Here is a 20940-nt window from a genome sequence, read left to right on the forward strand (position 1 = left end):
CTCCATTACTGCACCAGCTTCAACCAAAGCCAAGCGTGTCTCCAACTCTGACTGTCCCTGCACCCAGACTGAGTCCATCTCCAACATCCATGTGCCATGGCTTGGATGGACGGGGAAGCCAGCAGCCTTCTTCTGTTGCCAAAGAGAGACGTGCTAAGTCTATTACCATCTCAAATACTAAAGTGGAACCTCACCAAAGTGTCTCAAATGAGGCAAAGCATGGAATTCTTGACCAAGAGGCTTTGCTTGATTTTACCCGTCCTGAGAGAAGATATAGTAGGTCTTCTCATCTGAGTGAGTCTCGATATCAGACTCACCCTGACTCCCAGAAGCAGGCAGCCTTGTCTCAGGATGTCGGCTTTTTGCAAGGAAAAGTCACTTTCGGTAAAAATGAGAACGTTTCAAAAGATAAGCAAGAGACTCCACAGAGAAATTTAGAGTTTTCTGCAACCCCCAAACCAAAATCAAATGGCAAACATCCACACGAATGTCTGCCAAGTGGAGCAGCAAGTACTCAAACTTTTCTCTCATCTGGGTCTGATGGGATTAAGTCTGCTAATGTCGTTCACAAAGACGCTCAGTCACTGTTTGATGGAACAGCCACTCACAGGAAATGCTCAGACTACTCCCAGAGCAGATATAACACTCAAACTGCAGGTTTTGCCTCTAATACTAAGTCATTTGAACAAATGTATTCAGAGAGAAGTACAGCTTCCAAAACGTCATTTTCCACAGGGCCACTTGTTTCCCCCATTACCAAGACAAGGAGAAGACAGCTTTACCAGCACAACGATGCAAAGGTGGAAACATTTCCATCATGCTTTAATCTCAGGCGACATAAGGAGGAAAACAATTCACACACAGCTGCAGGAAACTCATTGCAACATTCTCCCACATCCCCTCAGAAACACAGATTCTGGTCAAAGGTCCAGAGTCAAGCTGCTCAGACGGACGTGAGTAGCTCAGAAAGTCAGTCTGTCTGTTTTTCAACGGATTACAGCAGCCAGTCAAGAGACATCGACCACAAAGCGGAGCCTTCTAAGCGCGGAGACAGTGGATTTAGGACATGTCTGGTGTTGCCTCAGATGCAGGAGGCCTCCCGACCTGACATCGCATCGCAGAAACATCTGTTACAACATGAGCAGCCTCCTGCATGGCAAAATAAGAAGCACAAAGAGGTGAATGTCACTGACAAGTGGCTGCATCAAACAGACATATTAGCAGCAGCTGACCGACACAGTGCACTCACAGAGCTACGAGAATGTCCCTCAGAGGACTGCATTGTGAGCAGACCACTGTCATTCAGCCCAAACAGCTCTGGCATCAGTTTAAAGGGGGTCTTTGACTCGCCATCCCAGCCACAGCGCAGACATTACCAGAGACCCAGAGAGGAAACATCAGGGACAGCTTCCCTTCCTGCAAAGCAAGTGAGCTGCTCTTTAGCAAACAGAGCTTTTATCATGGAACAAGCCGAGGACCCCTATTATGTCACCATGTATTACCCAGGCTCAGTGTACGTGGGTGAGTACAAATACATCCCAACCACTTAAACAACAACAAAATCAACACATTAAAACATACTGTTTAGTTTTTTTTTAATAATCTGTTGACTGTGGGAGGTAAAATACTTTTCACATTAAAGGGGCGGGCATTGATATGAGGGGTTTGGCCAAAGAGGACAGCAGAGGGATTTAAGGACGCCGCTGCTTATCAGCAGAGTAACAGACGTGAAGAAAGAGAGACGTGACAGCCTCGGTGAGAAGACTCTATCAAAGTGAATAACATAAGAGCACATGCCAAAGAAAACACACAAACACAACACTAATGTGCAGCAGGGAGAGCAAAAGGAGGGAGAAAGGAGAGCGACTCGGAGATAAAATGTGAGTACTGTGACTCTCAGAGGGATAATTCGGTTAATACTGTGTATAAATATTCATTTAAATCCTGTACAAGGGTCATAGGACAGAGATTAAAACATGAATAATGTATATCTACAAGTCCCTGATGAGAATCATAGAGTTATTATAAGGTACTTTAGGAAATCATATGGCACTGGTTCCCTGGACTAAGCTTTTTAAGGCTGTTTGAAAGTGAAGCAGAATCCAGTGATCCCTTTGCCACAGATTGAACACTGTTTGCTCATTTTATGCTGAAGTTTTAGGCTGCAAGTCTTTTTGTGCTTGTTATGGAGATGGATCTGTTAATATGTGAGGTCCCCGACAAGAAGAAGATTTGAATAATAAAAGTCTGGAAATAACATTGTGTAGCAATATTACATTTTTCAACCCCTCATTTGTCTAGGTGGAATCACCAGGTTGGGAAACATAAATTTTATTATACAGCACATTATACTGCTGCTGCATTAATATATCTGACTTAATTTAGTCAAGCACTAGTCTTCGGGCAATTAAAAAATACAATGTTCCCTTCTTTTCTGTCCCATGAACAACCTCAAGACCTGAAAAAGCCTTAGAAGGTGCAAAGTGATTAAAACTAACCCAAAGTGTCAAACATGAGCAAAAAGTTCTGGAACTTTTGACAGGATTTTTATTTGCAGCATATTTTTTCAGCTTTGTATCAGTACTTTTACTATACATTTGAAAACCCCAGCTATTCCATGAAAATTGACGTGCTTCTGTGGAGAATATGAAACGTCACCCAAGTTTCGCGGAGGTGTCGTGAAAACTAAGGTATGGCTGTCTTTGTTTGGTTGTTGAAAAGCCGCGTACGCTGCAATAGCACTGGCGAGAGGAGGCGGCTATAGTTTATCAAGTAACTAGGGTAACAACCGGAAGTGGGAATACACCGCTCTGCGATTTATCAGGAATGGGAACCACGGAGTGTGATAAAGGCCTATTGGACACAGGTGAAAAATATCGGGGTGGGGCGGGCAGACAGGGATTAAAGGCGGGAAACACAGGAGAACAGGAAGTGAAGCTACCGCAAATAGGTAGCTAAAATAAAATAGGAAACACATGAAAACTGTGATATTATTGGTATCGTTGACCATGTATTGCGTATTGCGAGGTCCTGTGTTTCCCACAAAAAAACCCTAACACATGACAAACAACCATAGAAGCTAACTTCAACAACAAACCACTAATTGGCACAATACAACCAAATCGCTATGAGGTAGTTATACTGCGCGTGCGCGCTGCATCTCCCCACTCCCTCTTCTCTTGTCGCCATGGTAACGGAGAAAGGGGGGGGGGGGCTCACGGGGAAGAGAGGGAAGAAGAGGTACCCACACACACACACACAAACACACACCCATGACCGCTCCTCTTCGTGTTATCTCTGTGTCGGATTATACACATCGTATGTCGTTGCAACGTTAGATCAGTCGGTGAAAAACACGTTTGACGTCATCACGAGCAGATCTGCGGTTTAACGTGGACTCGGTAAGTGTGAGAGCACGTAGAGCTTTAGCAGCTAACTGTGGCTGCTGCTACTGCTGCTGCTGCTGCTGCTGCACACACACACACACACACACACACAGAGACAATAGGCTCGACAGCCTGTGATGGAGCCAACCTCGGCTTTAGTATCCAAACAGACACAGAGCATCGTTTGAACGGCTGTGAGGTTTTATTTCAGAGCCTCAGTCTTCCACTTTGATTAGGCTGCTGCCGTAGCTCATATTTAACATGCTCCACTAATTCTGCAAATATGCTACATGGACAGATTATACAAAGTTGTTTTAATCACATGTTGGTTTTTTGGTAACCATTCGTATTGTATTTGTTTGTGTTTGTTGTGTGTGTGTCTTTTATGGTCAGTTGTGTCTCTTCATGACTCTATGATAATATTCTATCTCATTGTATATGTTTGCATCCATTTGGTTGTACAGCTCCTTGTGATTTAATGTCTCGGTGGTAATTTCATTAGTATTACTTTGTAGTGGTTTCCTGTCTCGCTGTGGTTGTATTGTGTCACTTAATGGTTGTTTTTATTCTACTTTTAATTGAATGCCACTAATATCACAATACAACGATTCTACGACAATCAATATGTCGCAAGACGATCATATAGCGACACATCATGATATCTGTCTAACTGAAGAAAACAAAACGTCCTTGACAAGTTAAAAGTGCAGTGTATTGAACGTGGATGGAGCGTCTGTAACGTAGCTTTCTCCGTCATTATCCCGCTGTAAACTCCCTCTTCTTCAGCCAGGTAACTTCCAGCCAAGTTTCCCTCATTCCTGTGAGCAGCGCCACCGCGAGGAGACATGAAGTAGCGCCGCCCTCCGAGTCAAACATTTGCTCTGGCCTATTGATTATTGTATTGGACGAGGAAGGACAATGATGTATCACCAAATCATTACTTTGTCCCGCCCCTAATACAAACCAGGCCAATCAGGTTTTAAGAGCTGCATGCACTGACCATTGGGTGTTGTGAGACAACGTGACACAGCCATTGCCTCAGTGACCTGTATATCTACAACTGTGGCTAAACTGACTTAAAGCATGGAAGCAGGCAGACTGTACCATGTGTTCAGCCTGGAGGGCCGAGGTAATCACCATCCTGGCTCAGCCTCATGTCTCTTACTGTTACCATCTGCCTGCACTGTTGCTTCACTCCAAGGGCTGAATAACATTTACCTGCGAAGTCACACAGACTTTCAAAGCAACTGAATATCAGCATAGTTGACGATCTTTGAAATTGGACATTGCAATCCCAGTTCAACACACTGCAGGAGCGCGGTTGCCAAATTTCCGCGAAACACCGCGATGCACTTAAATCTGGCGTTACACTGTGTTCATGCACATACACAAACACAACTGTCCCCCCATCTGTTTTATTTTTTAAAAACATTGAACCTATTTGGTTAGTTTTAGGATTTCACTAACAGGTGGAGATTGAAAGTGAAGGTGTGTCTGCTCAAGAGTAGCAAGGGAGACAACAAGGCGACAATACCGGGCTTTAAAAACATTATATACTGTACGTTAAATATCCAATGACGGTGTGTATGTAGAGAAGACGGAGAGATGGAGTGTTTGCCAACTGTGGCTCATTTGCCTCTCTGTCCAAGAAAAAGTTATCCAATGAGGCCCTTTCAGTCGTCTATATTTGAACGCATCTCCACTGCAGAAACAAGTTTTCTTCTCCTCTGGTGTAGATGTTTTTGAGAGAGGTAGTGAGGCTTTCTAGGTTTGGTTACATTCAGCATCTCCAGCTGCAGCTTGCTGCTTTCAAACCCATTTGTCAAAGTGCTTAATTGGTGCTTAAGATTGTGGCCTGAAAATGGAAAATGGAAATTGTGAATAAACTGGACGTATCATTGTTATCAGTGAAGGAAATTTTAACATGTTCCTCTTTCTGGTAATTGATGCAACTCTGCTTTAAACTACTTCGAAAAGTTACTTTTAAGGATGCACTCAGCTTCCTTACTTCCTTAATACAATCGTCCGAATTATGGATCTATACGTTTCTGATTATTTTCACTGCCATGTCTGTAAATCCTAACAATTTTTGGAATGTTAAGTAAGCTATATTCTATAGTAGTACATAGAGTATATAGGCCTGTTTCATCTTCACTTAGATTAATGCAATCAAACAGTGACATGTGTACTGTACTGTATATTTAAGTCATTTGGTTGAGCCAGTTTTAAGCTGACTGCCTCAACCTACTTCTTGAATGTAGAACAAGTAAACACAGACGAGGCCTCTGCTTCTGCTCTATTGGCCTACTTGTTACCAATGTATCACTATTTTTTTGTTGCTGATGAAAAACGTTGAGGTGACATGTTCACAGAAGCGTTGTTTAATATGTAAACAAGAAGTGCAGTGAGAGGTTGTGGAAATCATGGTGGATGATTTTGAAGGTGCCAGACAACACTGACTGTGTTTGACCTTTTGTAACCCGGGTTTATCCTTCAGGTGATGGTCAAACGTTGCGTAAATAAGTGCCTGAATGAATTCATTGCGCAATAACTGTGCAGTTGGGCTGCAACGATTCATCAAATATTAATGAATCGTTGACCCTTTTGCTAATTTATGAATCGGTTTGAGTGTTTGCTGATATTTTTCAGCTTCTTAAATGAATATTATCTGGTTTCTTTTGCTTCTTTCCATGTGACACAAATCTTTGAAACAAAATGCTCGATTAATCAGGAAAATAATAGTCAAAATCAAAAAAATGAATAATAGCTCTAGTCTGATGCACATCTAGACTGAATGTTTTGAACTAGAAACTGTTTTTAAGATTAGAGGAGATTATGAACAGATATCCGAATATCTAGGGGTGCGACTGATTAATCAGGCCGATATTAGCACTTTTTTAATAATTATTTATTAAACGTTCGGTTATTACAAATTGCTCATTGTTGTTCTCAAAAACAAAACAAAAGGTTTCAAGTCACTAAAACCTTATTTTTCTCACCCAAAAGTTCAGTTTTTAGTGTTTTTGATGAAGTGTTTCCTGTATTTCTTGTTACTTTTACAATGTCTCTGTTGAAAGTACTTGGTATAATTGCACTGCAGTGATTGGAGAAACTGGTCATCAGCGATGTTCCATAAGTGGTTAAAGTAAAGTAAAAAAAAATATTATTATTTGTCCGTATTTTAACTAATTTGACTAAATTTAATTTGACTGTATTTTATCAGATTTAGGAAAAACGGGAACAATCATATAATCTTCTTTGGTGTCTCCTCTGCAGACATGTCAGACATAGTTCCTCCGGAAGTGAGACCCAAACCAGCCGTCCCTGCCAAGCCCCCAAATGTGGGGGCTCCCTCCCCACCCAACCCTTTCCCACCACAGGGGCCCGGCTTTGGAGGAGGAAGCAGCGTCTCTGTTGCTCCTCCGAGTAGTATTCCAGTCCCCATTGGGAGTCACGGCCTGGGACATCTCGCCGGCCACGGTGTTGGTCATGGTGTGAGCCACGGTGGGGCTCATAATGCAGTACACACCGGAGATCTTGGCCACACTGGCTCCCACAGCTCCAGTGGGGGATCCACACTGCTGGGGTACATCGGTATTGACACCATCATTGAGCAGATGAGGAAGAAGACGATGAAGACAGGCTTTGACTTCAACATCATGGTCGTGGGTGAGTCACAGTAGGATTTATTTCTGGATTTTGTGCATGGTGTAAAAAGAAAAGTAGGTTAATGTCTGTGAAGGTTCTCAGTCATCCAGGTCAGCAGTAGCTATCTGGAGAAACAAGGCCTAATATAGAATAGGCCTTTATATTTTAAATGGATTATACACTTATACAAACATACTTATAGTATGTTTATTCAATTGATGAAAGTTATTCATTAAATGCTGAACACTGGACCTTTAAATGGACAACATGGAGTGTTTTGCTGAAACCATATGACCTTATAGAAATAAAACAAATACAATTGCCATATCTTCAGGTGTTAGCTGTAGGCAACAGGACATGCTTGAGATTAGTTGAAGACTTCTTGTCCAAAAGGCTTCTTCAGTTCTTCAACTTAAGTCCAGTTGCCTACAGCTAACAGCGGAGGAAAAAGTCGAGTTAAGTTCTTCCTTCACACCCTTTACATTTGCAGTGTCTCGTCTTCTCATCACTGTTTGTGTCCACCTTGTCTCAGGTCACAGTGGCTTGGGAAAGTCAACCCTCGTGAACACCTTATTTAAGTCCCAGGTGAGCAGGAAGAGTGCAGGATGGTCTCGTGACGACAAGATCCCCAAAACTGTGGAGATCAAATCAGTGTCTCATGGTGAGTACAGGGACCATGTTCAGAATAGTTAGTGAATGCTAACCTTTTGAGTCTCTGCTAATGCGCTGGGGCTTTCAAATCTTTGACCCAGTGCCAGCTCCAAGCCTTTGGTGTGACGTTCATGTATTAATTTATAGCCCTGGGACCACATCCATGACTTTGTCCTTGTCTGATTGCTTTGAAGGACATGTAAACATACAGCAAATTGCTGTGGGCACCTGCAAGTGATGGCTGCTACATTATTCGAGCTGCATATACACACATTATTGTCAAATAAACCATGTGTTAGTTGTTTGTATACTGCAGTGATGGCATTTAGGCTGGAGTTGTGTATTATTCCCATGGCAATTTAACAAGGGTGCACCTGTGGCACAGATCTGTGCCACGTGAGCACTAAGGGTAAATGGGTAACTGTAAGCTTTGTGTAAACTGGAATGATCCTGTGGTTTCTGTGCTCTACTTTTTTATTTTATTGATCCTTTATTTAGCCAATGAGTCCTGGTCAAGATAGCAGCATAAATAATACAAATAGTTAGGGAGGCAAAACTATTTCAGACATAACATTTTTAGTACAAAAGTTAAATTGTGTACCTACCCTTTAAGACCTGGCTTGTCATCATGGCAGCTGATATAGTTGTATTATAATATATGAAGCACAGGTGATTATACACTTTGTTCAAGAGGCATCAGGTTTCCCAAGTGTTGTCAAGATTATTTAATATTATCAGTGAGTATATTATGTTTAATCTGCCTAAATATTGTATTTATTATATATTATATGGCTAAAAATCTTTGTGTGCTACTTCTACATTAGCATTTGTTGAGTGGAATTATGAACAAGACATAAAATAATGTTTTAGTAATGACACATACAATGTAGTCACTGGATTACAGTCAGATTTTCTTTGATGCAGATTAAACAGTCTTGACAGAACTGTCCTGAATTGGTTTGACAGACAGCTTCAAATTGCTTCTCATACTTTATCAGACTGAAAGCTTAACCTATTGTAATCTAGCAAATCAGTGATTATCTGTTACTTTCCCATTTGAATGGGAAGTCTACTATGAAACTCTGATTTTGCAGTTGGTAAAAAAAAGTGAAGCACCATGTCTCTTGTCTCCAATCTTCTAATATCAGGCAAATAAAATGAGCCTCAGCTCAAAACCATTCTTGCATCGCACACAATCTTTCTGCTGGAATAAAGAGACCTGAGCAGCAGTCAACGATCATTTCTGCTCGGGTTTGCTCTAAAGTATCCCAAATGTGTAAAATGTCTGACAGTGGCACCCCTCCCCCAGTGTTAGCATCAAATCAGACACTTAGGCCCACAGTGGAACGGCTATGCACAGCATTTATGAAATCAGCTGATGAATGTTGTCGCACACAGCACTTTGTCCAGCATTCACATCTGGGGCTGGAGAAGTGACAGAGCTGAAATCTCACTCAGGAGAGACTTAAACTGACATATGATTATTGCCATGCACAACAAAAGGAGAGAGTGATGGGCCGTCATTTAGAGTTTCAGGTGATTTGGCCCCATTGTGATGTCATATTGACTGAAATGGGGGTGGTTGTGAACATATGAAAGGACTGAATGTGCTCTCGTTTTTTCCTACCAGTTTTGAACCAACTGTAGTCGAGCAAGTGACGTCTGGATAAGCCCAAAAAATATGAATGACTGAGTCACAAAAATGGTCTGTGACAACTTTTGCTGTGCCTCAGAGTAACTGTGGTGATGTAATGATCCCTTAGACTGGGTGAGATGCTTATACACCAGTGGTCACCAATGTGGTGCCCGCGGGCACTTGGTAGCCCGCGAGCAGCCAGCGAGGTGCCCGTGGGCTCATTTCACTTCACCTCACTTGCATGTATCCAAATGATCACTGAGTTAAATGTCCTGATATTATTTATAAAAACTGTGATAATCATTAGGAGTAAGCACTGGATTTAATGTGTATGCAATTAAATGCATAATATTCATCATTTCAATGGTAAATTGCATAAAATGTTAATATGGTAGCCCTCCATATTATTCTCTACCCTTCAGGTAGCTCTCGGTCTCAAAAAGGTTGGTGACCCCTGCTATACACACATTGCATGTGGTTGACAGCAGCGTTATTATGCCATTGCCAGGGGGAGTAAGAGCCACAGCAGGCTTTCTAACATGATCAGATCATTGATAGTTGTACATTAGTATCTATATTTGCTGTGTTTCTATGTGAAAGTTTCAGATGTACATCAAATGCATATCAGTTGCCTATCTCTTCTCTATTTTTTTTTTTCAGTAATTGAGGAGGGTGGTGTGAAGATGAAGCTGACAGTTGTTGACACTCCAGGCTTTGGAGACCAAATCAATAACGACAACTGGTGGGTTTTCCAATTTACGATCAATAAAGCCTTCAGACAGTCATTATATATAAATATATATATATATATATATATATACATATATGTATATATATATATATATATATCTATAAATATGTATGTATATATATATATATATATATATATATATATATATATATATATATATATATGTTATTTACCTCCAGGAGTCCAAGTCCAATAGTACATTTAGTTTCCAAATACTTCATTCTTACTTTCTCTTTCACTATCTCGTCACATAACACTGCCCTCTTCTCCTGTTTCTGAAGCTGGGAGCCCATTTGCAAATACATCAATGAGCAGTATGAGAAGTTCCTGAAGGAGGAGGTCAACATCACCAGAAAAAAGCGTATTCCTGACACCAGGGTGCACTGCTGTCTCTATTTCATCTCCCCTACTGGTCACTCGTGAGTGTCATGTTATCAGATGTAAAGGAACCTAATTTGCATTTAGCTTTGTATTACTAGGGGGGAACTGAGGTTGGGAAGCACCATTTTTCAAAAATACTACCCCTATTTTAGTAATACAAAGCTAAATGCAAATTGGTGAAGTATTCCTTTAAACCACCATCATCCCTTTTTAAGAATTGCAAATGAGACAGGATGTTTGTGATAGGAAGGTCACAAACATCACAAAACAAATAATAACTCTATAAATATTTTGTAATTGTTACAAGACCAGGGAAAAGTATGAAAAAGATATCTCCACCAACTAACTCACTTTGCTTTCTTCACTGTGTTTTCTCTCTCTGTTAGTCTCCGACAACTAGACCTGGAGTTCATGAAGCGCTTGAGTCACTCGGTCAACATTATCCCAATCATTGCCAAAGCAGACACAATGACAGTTGAGGAGAGGCAGGAGTTCAAACAGCGGGTATGTTTCAACCAAAATACCACATTATCGCACGAAAGCTGGAAGAAAAGTTGGCCAATTGCAGAGAAACTGGGGGCAAATGTCAGGACTTTACTGTCAGTACATTAAGGTCATTTAGATAAAGTGTCTCCATTACAACAGAGGGTCACATTTGTTTTTGTTGCTTCAAAACTGCTCAGTACATATCTTGGTCTTACCAACATTTGTAGGACTGTATACAGTATGAAATGGTCACTACAGTTCCCATCAGCTCCTAATTTAAATGTTTTAAAGATGTAATTAACATTGCTCCATATCTGCGGGGTCTGTAAATATACCATTGTGAGGAAATTTCCTTTTTTATTATTTAAAAAAACAACAAGCTGTGCTTACATCTGGTTTCCACTGCCCTCAAGTGGCCATTAATAAAAGAAACCTTTAAAAATATTAAGAATCTTAATTAAATATGTTTATTCTGATATCAGCATTTTGGTTTATTTAATTATTATATAAAAAATATATGCATGTGATCAGATGAGGATGGGTCACATACTGAGTTCTATCTTTGTTTGTTTTTTTCCATGGCTTTGTGATGCGGTGTAGGTAAGAAAGGAGCTGGAGATGATTGGGATTGAGTTTTACCCACAGAAGGAGTTTGATGAAGACATGGAGGACAAGAGTGACAACGACAAGATCAGAGTACGTAGTTCTGTTTTCTCCTTCCCTCGCAGCTCGACTCTGTCTGTCTGTCTCTCTCTCTCTCCTGCACTGGAAAAGGTTGTACATTTGTCTCGTGTCATTAACCTCGTATGGTTCTCTTCAACACAATGAACCATGTTGAAATGTCTGTCCGTAGGAGGTGATGCCGTTTGCTGTGGTCGGCAGTAACAAAGAATATCAAGTGAATGGCAAACGGGTTCTGGGGAGGAACACAGCGTGGGGAGTTGTGGAAGGTGAGTGACATTGAGTTGTTTAAATCTCTACGATGTATTGGCTTTTTCACAGTAGACATTGTGGCATGTTTTCGCACAGGGGTCTCAAACTCAAGTGGGGCCGCTGAGTGTCTAGTCCAGTCTGGTCAGTAGGGGGCGATAATGTGAAAAAGAAGTCCAACTTTTTGGGGAAAAAAACCCTCTTTTCAGTAAGGGAGGACAATATGAGCTTATCATGATATCATGTTTTTGCAATCACGATATAGCAATGACATTTTTTTTTCTCATCAGCGTTGACAGAATTTCAAAATAAAAGCATTTGTGTTGAAATGGAACAATATCTAGTTTACAATACAAATAAAAACTTTTTTTTACAATAATAATAGTATTTGTGATGCAAAATTAATCCTAATAAAATAAGATATATTTATATGTATATATACAGAAATAACTGTGATATGAAGTGGTGGGCCACATGTGGGCCACGGGCCACAAGTTTGAGACCTCTGGTTTAGCAGGAAAATCAAAGGTGTTAATAATGACATTAATATATTAATATATATATTATTAATTGTTGACCATGTTGTGACAGAGAGAGGCAGCATGCACATCAGTGGAACTCCGACTTCATTCATTCATTCATTCATTTGATTATTTACACCTGTGATTTGTGGAACCTGTCAATCATGTCTGTCATGAAAAGGGGGCGGAACACAGACATGTAATGTGATTCTAACCTTTTTTTTGTTGTTGCAGTTGAAAACCCCAACCATTGTGAATTTGCTCAACTGAGAGATTTCCTGATCAGGTAACGTAGTGTTTTTAAAGGTAGCATTGGAAGTAGTTCAAGAAAATGAAATGATGTTCCACTGCAAATAGATTCAATGGAGTTTGACATATTTCAAAACCTTTTCTGTTTTTGTAGAAACAGAGAGGTATTATGATTTATCCAAAGGGACATTTTTTTAAAACCAAATTCGGTGTCGGCTCACTTTGTCTTCATCAAACAATCACTGAATCATTATTGCATAGATATTTTTCCTGTAACCTTACACACTTTTTTGAAAACCAAGATGTATATAACAGTTACTTGTAAGAGTGTTGGAAGTTACATATTGTACTCGTTTAGATTACTTCCTGTTATTCATATGCAGTGGATTACATCACTGTATTGAACTAAAGTATAAAAAAAAAACACAGGTTGCTCCCTGTTTTAAATAGGTACATATCAAGTAAAATGCAACCTCTGTGTCTGTATTTTCCCTTTTCCTTAGGTCTCACCTGCAGGATTTGAAAGAGGTCACTCACAACATTCATTATGAAACTTACCGTGCCAAGAGACTGAACGAGAACGGAGGTCTCCACCCCATATCCTCCAATGACACCCAAGAAAGCAACCTGTAGTCAGTCAGGGGAGAAGTTCAGACAGAGTGAAGTAGTGCAATGAAGCTGATCAGTTGATCTAAAGAATAAGGAAAGAGAAATCATGTCATTCAAATTGATCTGATTCCAAACCTAATCATTTAATTCACTTTATTCCCTGATCGTCCTGACGCATACACATATCAAAACCCTATTTCAGAGTCATTCTCCCACATATATGGATGAAAAGACTTAGTGCCATTGTAAAAGTAAACATTTTATCTACTGCCAATGCCTTTTGTTGATGTCCAGGAAAGTGCTACATTATGTGCATTAGAGGTTTATTTTGAAGTGTCAGTGTTGTGCAGCAAATGATGTTTAAATTCAGACAAATTAAACAGTTTGCCCTCAACACAGCAACCCATTTTAATTTGAATCTGCTGCTGTCTCATTCAGTCCTTACACTCACAAAAAAGCAAACGTGGTTATATCTAATGAAAGTTCCCACTGCTCTGTAAAAGCTACAGTTGCCATTTGGACACAGTTTGTGTGGACCTGCATAGTAAAAAATAGAAAAAAAAAGAGACAGCTGCAGCATCAGGCATGCGAGGGGAAATTCTGTGAGCAACAATGTGTGCAAGTATCCACAGGGTGCGTGACTTATTCTGTGATTCAGTCCAAACTGTTGGAGCAAAGCACCAACAGTTGCTCCAGACCAGCTCAGCATGCTTTCTTACACCACAGTCGATTCAGAAGAAAGAATTTTCCAGTGCTTTTTGCCTTTGCTCGCCGGCAGTGGCTCACTGTGTTTATACAATTAATGATAATTATATAACAGGTTGTTATCATTATTATTATTGTTATTACCAGTTGTGACACTTAAATGTCCAGTGAGTAAGAATTAGTGACATCTAATGGTGAGACTCCCGGAGTTCAGTTCTCACTCACCCCTTCATTTTCCTAAGATCGTCAGGGAACTGTGACGGCCTTTGCATTTCAGAAAAGATGCTGTCCGTCGTTTGTGGAGCAAGCCGATGCGTCTAAATGCAAAACACACTTCTGTCTGTTTGATCTGCTGTAGCAACATGATGGCGCATGTACAAAAACCAAATGATACATCACAACATACACCCAATTTGTTATGTTACTTTGAAAGCCTGGAGTGTTTAGTTTAAACCATGTTACATTACAGAAATAAAAAGTGTATCATGTCATATTCTCCTATCATGAGCTACTGCAACTGGACATGCTTTAGTTCATTTAAAAACCTTTTCTCAACTGAACTAAAGCATATCCAGTTGCCTATAGCTAATGTCTGAAGATACAATAACCTGGATGACTGAGAACCTTCTTATCATACTGTGAAAATCCAATTTCACTTCCTAACTTGTGCAGATTATCATATATAGTGTAACATGGTCATGTAAAACAAATGGTCTCTGCTTAAGTTTACTTTTAGATTGCTATTATGTGCCATAAAAAAGTCAGAGATGGCAGCAGTATTTTTCTTGGCTTTGGGTTGGTGCTGATTTAAATTCCCTCTTGCTCCCCACTTGGGGGCAGCACTCTGCCACATATACGCGGTGACTCAAATAGGCGCTTGAACAGCTCTGTGTCCCGCTTACATTCGGACTGTTTAGTTTAGGAAGTGCATTTTTTAAGAAATCTCCTGTAAACTAATTTCCTGGTGATATTCACAGAGTTTGTTTCTGCAGCTGCTCTAAGTAACAACTAACATATCTTTCAAAATCAGTGTTTACGTGAAGCTTTAAGCTGAAACCCAATGGTATGCACTTGGGTGTAATAATTCGAAACTGTCAAGATGTTAACATGTTTACCAAGCTATATTCAGGATGTCAACATTTATCGTTTTCTGCCATGTACGTTCTTTTCAGTAGAGCACAACGACACCAAAATGACGAGAAAATGTTTCATACAATCATATGTTTGCGATTTTGATATGAAGTGTGAGGTCTGCAACTAATGATAACAGTTGTCTATGATTTGAGTTTGGTGACAGTCGAGCAGAAGTGTTTACGTGCGCATGCTTCTATCCACGTTGCCTGTTTGCTTACAGCCAGTCTGTTCACACATTACTGCAACTTTACAGCTACCATTTCCAAGTGTGTCGTGTGTACATTAAATTGACCTGACGTAAGGTGACGTGCTGCAGTCTTAACTCATGTAACTACACATGGCACCCCACGATCCTCATATCACTCCCTTTGAATAGGACTTTAGTGTAGATGTATTAAATAACCACTTTTCTCAGTTACTGTGACACATTCAGACATCATTTTCAATGTTACATTGAGTTAAATAAAGGTCTTATTATTGTAATTTATTCTTTATTTAATAAAAGCACGCCCACGTTTCTTTGAATCTACTTTTTTGATAAATGCCTCATCAATTATTTAATTATATGATATATGTTACGAATATTTAATGGTTTAAAAGAGTTGCCGGGATAAGCCAGACAGGTGATGTTTATTTACATACCTTCAGCACAATTGTCAAACAACATGGAGTAACTATAACGTGCACTTTTTACACCACATTGGCACAGCCTTTACAACGGTTACACCACCACCACATTACGAGCCTAGCATGTGGGAAGAAGCAGGAGGGTGTCCTCACTCTGAACACAGGCACTTCTGCATGGATGCAATTCTATTCATTTATTAAGGTCCATGTCAGTCCAGCATTCTGCACATGTACTCAAGTAGCTGTGATTTCTCTCCAGGAGTTTGTCCTCATATGTAAGCCCTTGTATTCTTCAAGCGATGGGTTGCATACAGTATGTGTGGGTGCTGGCTGATCTCCTCACATAATCTCAAGCAAGCGTCCATGGTTACCGTCTTCTTCATTGTCTCTTTTGACAAAGAAAGAGTGTGCCACCAACTGGACTAGAGGGTGTTGTGCTCCAGGGTGTGTGCACGGTCACAAAATGTGGAGGTGCTAACGTTAGTCTACACAGGGGCCATGTGCTCCTCTGTGGACATGAACGAGTGATGACATTTATGTTTTGCACGGAATACATTAGGCAGCAAGAAGACCTGGGTTTGCGACCTGGTCTAAAGAAGGTCTTTCTGCATGGAGTTTGCATGTATTCCCCATGTGGGTTTTCTCCGGGTGCTCCGGTTTCCCACAGTACAGCTGGGATTGGCACCAGCGACCCCCGGCATCCCTCATGTGGAGGACTGAAGATGTAGAAGATGGATAGATGGACTATATCGGACCTCTGCAGACACTCAGACAAAGGAGAGCATGACACTGGCTTTACTATGTGTTCAACCAGTGAGAACAACCTTCCATGGATAGCCTGTGAAAACATCATAAAGCAGACTGGTGCCAGCATTATCAAAAGCGACATCCTCTGACTTCAGCTGTGTAGCAGCACATCCTCATTGTCCAAATTTCTAGGTTGAGTTAAGTTGACCCTCCAGCATTTGGTTGTAGTCCATCTTCAGAGGGACAGCTCCAAGAAACACCCAAAAGAGGCAGTCAGGAACCTAACTGGTTTATCAATATGTATATCTTTTATATCTTTTCCCTCTTACGGTCCCGCCTCGCCTCAGCAAGGCATGGTTTCGGTTGGTTTTCCACTACAAAATAGTACCTACTCAACATGGGCGGAGTCATCACTGCACGGCTGCATGAAACTGCTGTGACTTCGTTTAACACGCGGCACACACAAACGAGTGACTAGTGACTTGTAAAGCAGTTGTTTTCAGTGGTACTGGATCATTAGTATCAGTTAATTGAAACTGTTCAGTCACTGGACTGAAATACAGCGTCAGGGTTTGTGATGCTGCTCTCCGGTTGCGATCAACCCACGTTTTTAAGTCTTTTTGACTGATCTACAGCTCTGCGTTGTTCGGCTTGATTCTTGTGTCGGACGTCTCTTCCTGTGACGGCACTCTGACCTATCAGTGGCCGGCAGTCTGGCGATGTCACACATAGTATTGCCTCAGCTCGCTTGGAACCTCGCCAGAGCAGGTACTAAAAAAAGTACCTACTATCCAAGTGGAAACGCAACTTAGCGCAAGTTCGTGACGAGGCGAGGCGAGCCGGTAGAAACACACCTTAAGTGACCCATTGATCCACTGCTGCATTGACAACCAGACCACTGGGCAATTGGTGCACCAGCACTGATACAGTAGTCAGGACCACTTTGGCATCACCTTGTTGACAAGGTGATGGTTCTTCTTTCAGTCCAGTCCCTCACATGCTCGGGTTCTAAGCCCATCTCATGGATTGCCATGGCTCGGAACTCCTGTAGGGACCTCAGTGTCGATGTGTGTGGAAGATTTGGAACAGAGCCCACTTTTGACAGCAACAACCCAAAAGCTCACAGAGTCTGCAGCCAAGAGGGGGAATAGCTCATTTAGACATAACAATGTTCCAGCTGAAATGTTGGCTGTCCAGGGGGTGTCTGTAACTTAAATTTAGTCTTCCACTCATATTCATTAGGGTATACACAGGCAGAACACATGCAGCAGAATATGCATATGTACGAGGTGCCTCCATCCACGTGTTTCCTCCACTCCACTGGCAGGGATTTATCTTGTTGGTGGCCTTTACTGTTTGTGAAGCATTGTTCCAGCTGCAATGGATTGGGCTGCCATACACTCTGCACCACAATGCCAGGATACCAACGGAATACTTAGTGATTTTTCATGCCTGCTGTGGCAGCAGTTGTATGGCTCTCTGTTCCATTGTGAGGTTTGAAGCTATGAAAATAAAACAATAACCGCTTCTTCTTGAATTAAATAGAAGGTTGACAATGACAAAGAGCAATATGATGCCACCTCCACCACCTTCTGGAATAGAATGTAGAATGAAGTGCACGTGCATGTGATGCCAAACTGCTGCAGAAGTTTTATTATTTTATTACGAATGGAACTTAAGGTGTCTGTATAAGGTACGTTGCGTACCTTATACAGACACCTTAAGTTCCATTCGTGTCAGTAGACACGGAAGATATTAAGGACTTTCAGAGTTAATGGGACTTCCATTGGCAGCTACTGTAGTGTGTTTAAATACAAACTAATATCAGTACATTCAAACCATTGCCAAGTGAGTTCACTCAATGTTGAATAAGCCTATCAGTTCCTCCTGGAACCTACGGTCTGCTGACCTCGGTCTCCTCTCCATCCCCCGCACCTGCAGGCAAAACTTTGGCAACAGGGCTTTCAAGGTCACTGCTCCAACCCTTTGGAACTCACTCCCTCTGGCTATTCGCCAAGCACCAACTCTGGAGTCTTTTAAATCAATGTCAAATGCTCATTGTAAGAAGGTCCAAATATACTTAAATGTCTTAAACTGGTGAGGTCTTATTACATGACCCTGCTTTGAGACTGCATTCCTCAACATGCTCAGCTCACAACTGATAGACAAAATGGTGTCACTTTAAAACCCCACGGCACTAATGTTGCACATGCATGGTTACACTACTGCGACAGTACAAGTAATGATATTAATAAAAACAATACCACAACAACTCCTCTTATCACAGTGACATTGCTAATAGGTGCGGAAGAATGGTGTGTGTTTTTTTTGTTATTTGAACGAGGTCAGCGGGGGATGCCAGGTTGGTACAGAAAATGACCTCTGATATCCACCGTACACTTATTTAATGGTGTTCTTAAAGCTGCAGTGCATAACATTTGGTCATTTGTTTCACTCTATAATTGTTTTACTCTATAATATGAATAGAAACAATCTAACATCATTTGAAAGCTGTTTCCTTCTTCTGAAGTCTTGCTCTGCCAGTCAGTAGTATCAGACCCAACTGAGGGAGTGTTTGTGTGTGTATACACCAGCAGGTGTTTTGTGGAATACCGAATGAAAACAAGGCGGGACTTTACTAATCTTTTCTTTTTTAAGGGACAGTAGTGTAGCAAAACATTAGCCGGCATTCTGCTCTTGCTCTGTAACATCAGTCACTTTTCTCACACATTCACTTCAACTCCTACTCTCACAGTGCCACCTAGTGCTCATACTGAAACACCACGTTCACCCTATCAAATCCCTGAATGACTGGGTTTTTTGAGCAGCAGAATTCACTTCTGAAACTTTGCGTGGGCACTGCTTTGTGTTTTCAGTAATACTCCAATCTGATCACAGCGGTCTCACTTTACTAGTGTAATTTTGATGTTGCCTTCATCTGTCCTGTCATAATGAATCACTTCCTGTGTTCAGCACAGGAATGTCACTGGGCGACATGAGATCTAAACAGAGCTATGCTGAGAAACACGGAGACAATCATGTGGGGTTGTGACCTCATGTGACAACGGATTTTAATGTAACAAACATTTGTTTATATTAAAAAGTTAGGCACAGTTTAAAAATACATTTTTATAATATTCTGACTGGATCAAGAACAGTAAAGGGTGTGCAGCTCATAGCTGCCTGCATTCAGAAATGTTAATATTGCATAGGGCTCTGGGTTTTATTACTGTCCTAAGATGGTCATTATGTTATAGTGCATGTTTGATCAAAGGTGACTTATTTCTTGATCTTTGTACTGCTTCAAATGCTGCTTGTCACTGCATTCTATCAAAGAATGAGAAGTATTTTTTTGGAAATGTCTTCCAGTGAGCTTTTAACATGTTTGAACTAATTTCTGTCTTGTATGTTTTGTATTGCATTTGTTTGTCTTGTGGTGTGCCACAAGGTTCCATCTTAGGGCCCATACATAAATACATTTCAAATTACAGTATATGATAATTTTGAATGGTGTAGTTTGTTGAGACATTGACCAGTAGTACTACAATACACACGGAGCAATTTATGCTGGCCCATCACCAATGATATGAATGAAATGGGCTAAATAATAGAAATGCCTCTCAGTGTAACACATTACAACTGAACATCACTACAAACTAAATTTATGACAACATGAAATATACATCATGTCCATTAAAAAAAGACAACAAAATGATCTTGTACTGCTTATTTATGCAGTAAACCACACAAGCATTATCACAAAATTGCATGGCACAGAACACGTCATTGTCTTGACCTGGAACAGTCAAACTCAACAAACTGACAGACAAGTGGGCATTTATATTTATCATATTTAGATTATCCTGGTGAGTTTTAGCTGGAACGATGGAGTCTTCTGTTAACAAGAGGAACTGTTCAAACAACATTATGTAGAATTCCTATGTGCCATTTTAGTCAGTCAGTAGTGGGGAATTATGGTACAACATTCAGTATGTTCCATTTCTTTCCACACTGAATTAATTCGAGAGTGGGGTTGCCAGTTGACCAAGGGGTGGATACGTTCATGCAAGACTATGTTTGCAGTGGCTTAGAGCTACTTTCATTTTTATTCCCATGTAGTTCTTCTCACCTCTCACCTCACCAATACAATATAATTCAGGTGACAAATTATATTGTATTCTCAGTGAAGTACTTATGTGTACTACAATGCAGTACACAAAAGTACTGCATTGTAAACCTGGCAGTGTTGCCTAAAGAATAACAAGATGAACGTAATAGCTTTTTACATTACGTATTTTACAACATGGATATGCGTCCTATCAAAAAGCTGTCTGACAGGATCTTAAAAATAACCTTCTGAGAAGCAGTCATAATATCACCTTGCAACAGTTGGTAAATGTGGTTTGTGTTCAGTGTCATGGAAACAATGTAAAATACCCTCCACTACCTCTAGATGTCACTAGCAATTTTCAGCTGGTC

At 40.7% G+C, this 20940-nt stretch overlaps 1 protein-coding gene across 3 annotated transcripts; it reads left to right on the forward strand.

The window, feature by feature from the left end:
• Positions 1-1340: 1340 nt before the first annotated feature.
• Positions 1341-15612, forward strand: septin3 (septin 3). Of its 3 annotated transcripts, none has more exons than XM_058641250.1 (10): positions 1341-1521; positions 6663-7055; positions 7567-7695; positions 9982-10063; positions 10354-10491; positions 10840-10957; positions 11540-11635; positions 11793-11889; positions 12625-12676; positions 13143-15612. In XM_058641250.1, exons 1-10 carry the CDS (start codon positions 1461-1463, stop codon positions 13270-13272), a joined length of 1296 nt encoding a protein of 431 aa, XP_058497233.1. In that variant the 5' UTR covers positions 1341-1460; the 3' UTR covers positions 13273-15612. The 3 variants fall into 3 exon arrangements, with proteins under 3 accessions (XP_058497233.1, XP_058497232.1, XP_058497231.1); XM_058641249.1 differs by lacking the exon at positions 1341-1521 and adding an exon at positions 1860-1880; XM_058641248.1 differs by lacking the exon at positions 1341-1521 and adding an exon at positions 3221-3401.
• Positions 15613-20940: the final 5328 nt, after the last annotated feature.

The sequence above is a fragment of the Solea solea genome, chromosome 10 (genome assembly GCF_958295425.1).
Source record: "Solea solea chromosome 10, fSolSol10.1, whole genome shotgun sequence".
NCBI classification, from domain to species: Eukaryota; Metazoa; Chordata; class Actinopteri; order Pleuronectiformes; family Soleidae; genus Solea; species Solea solea.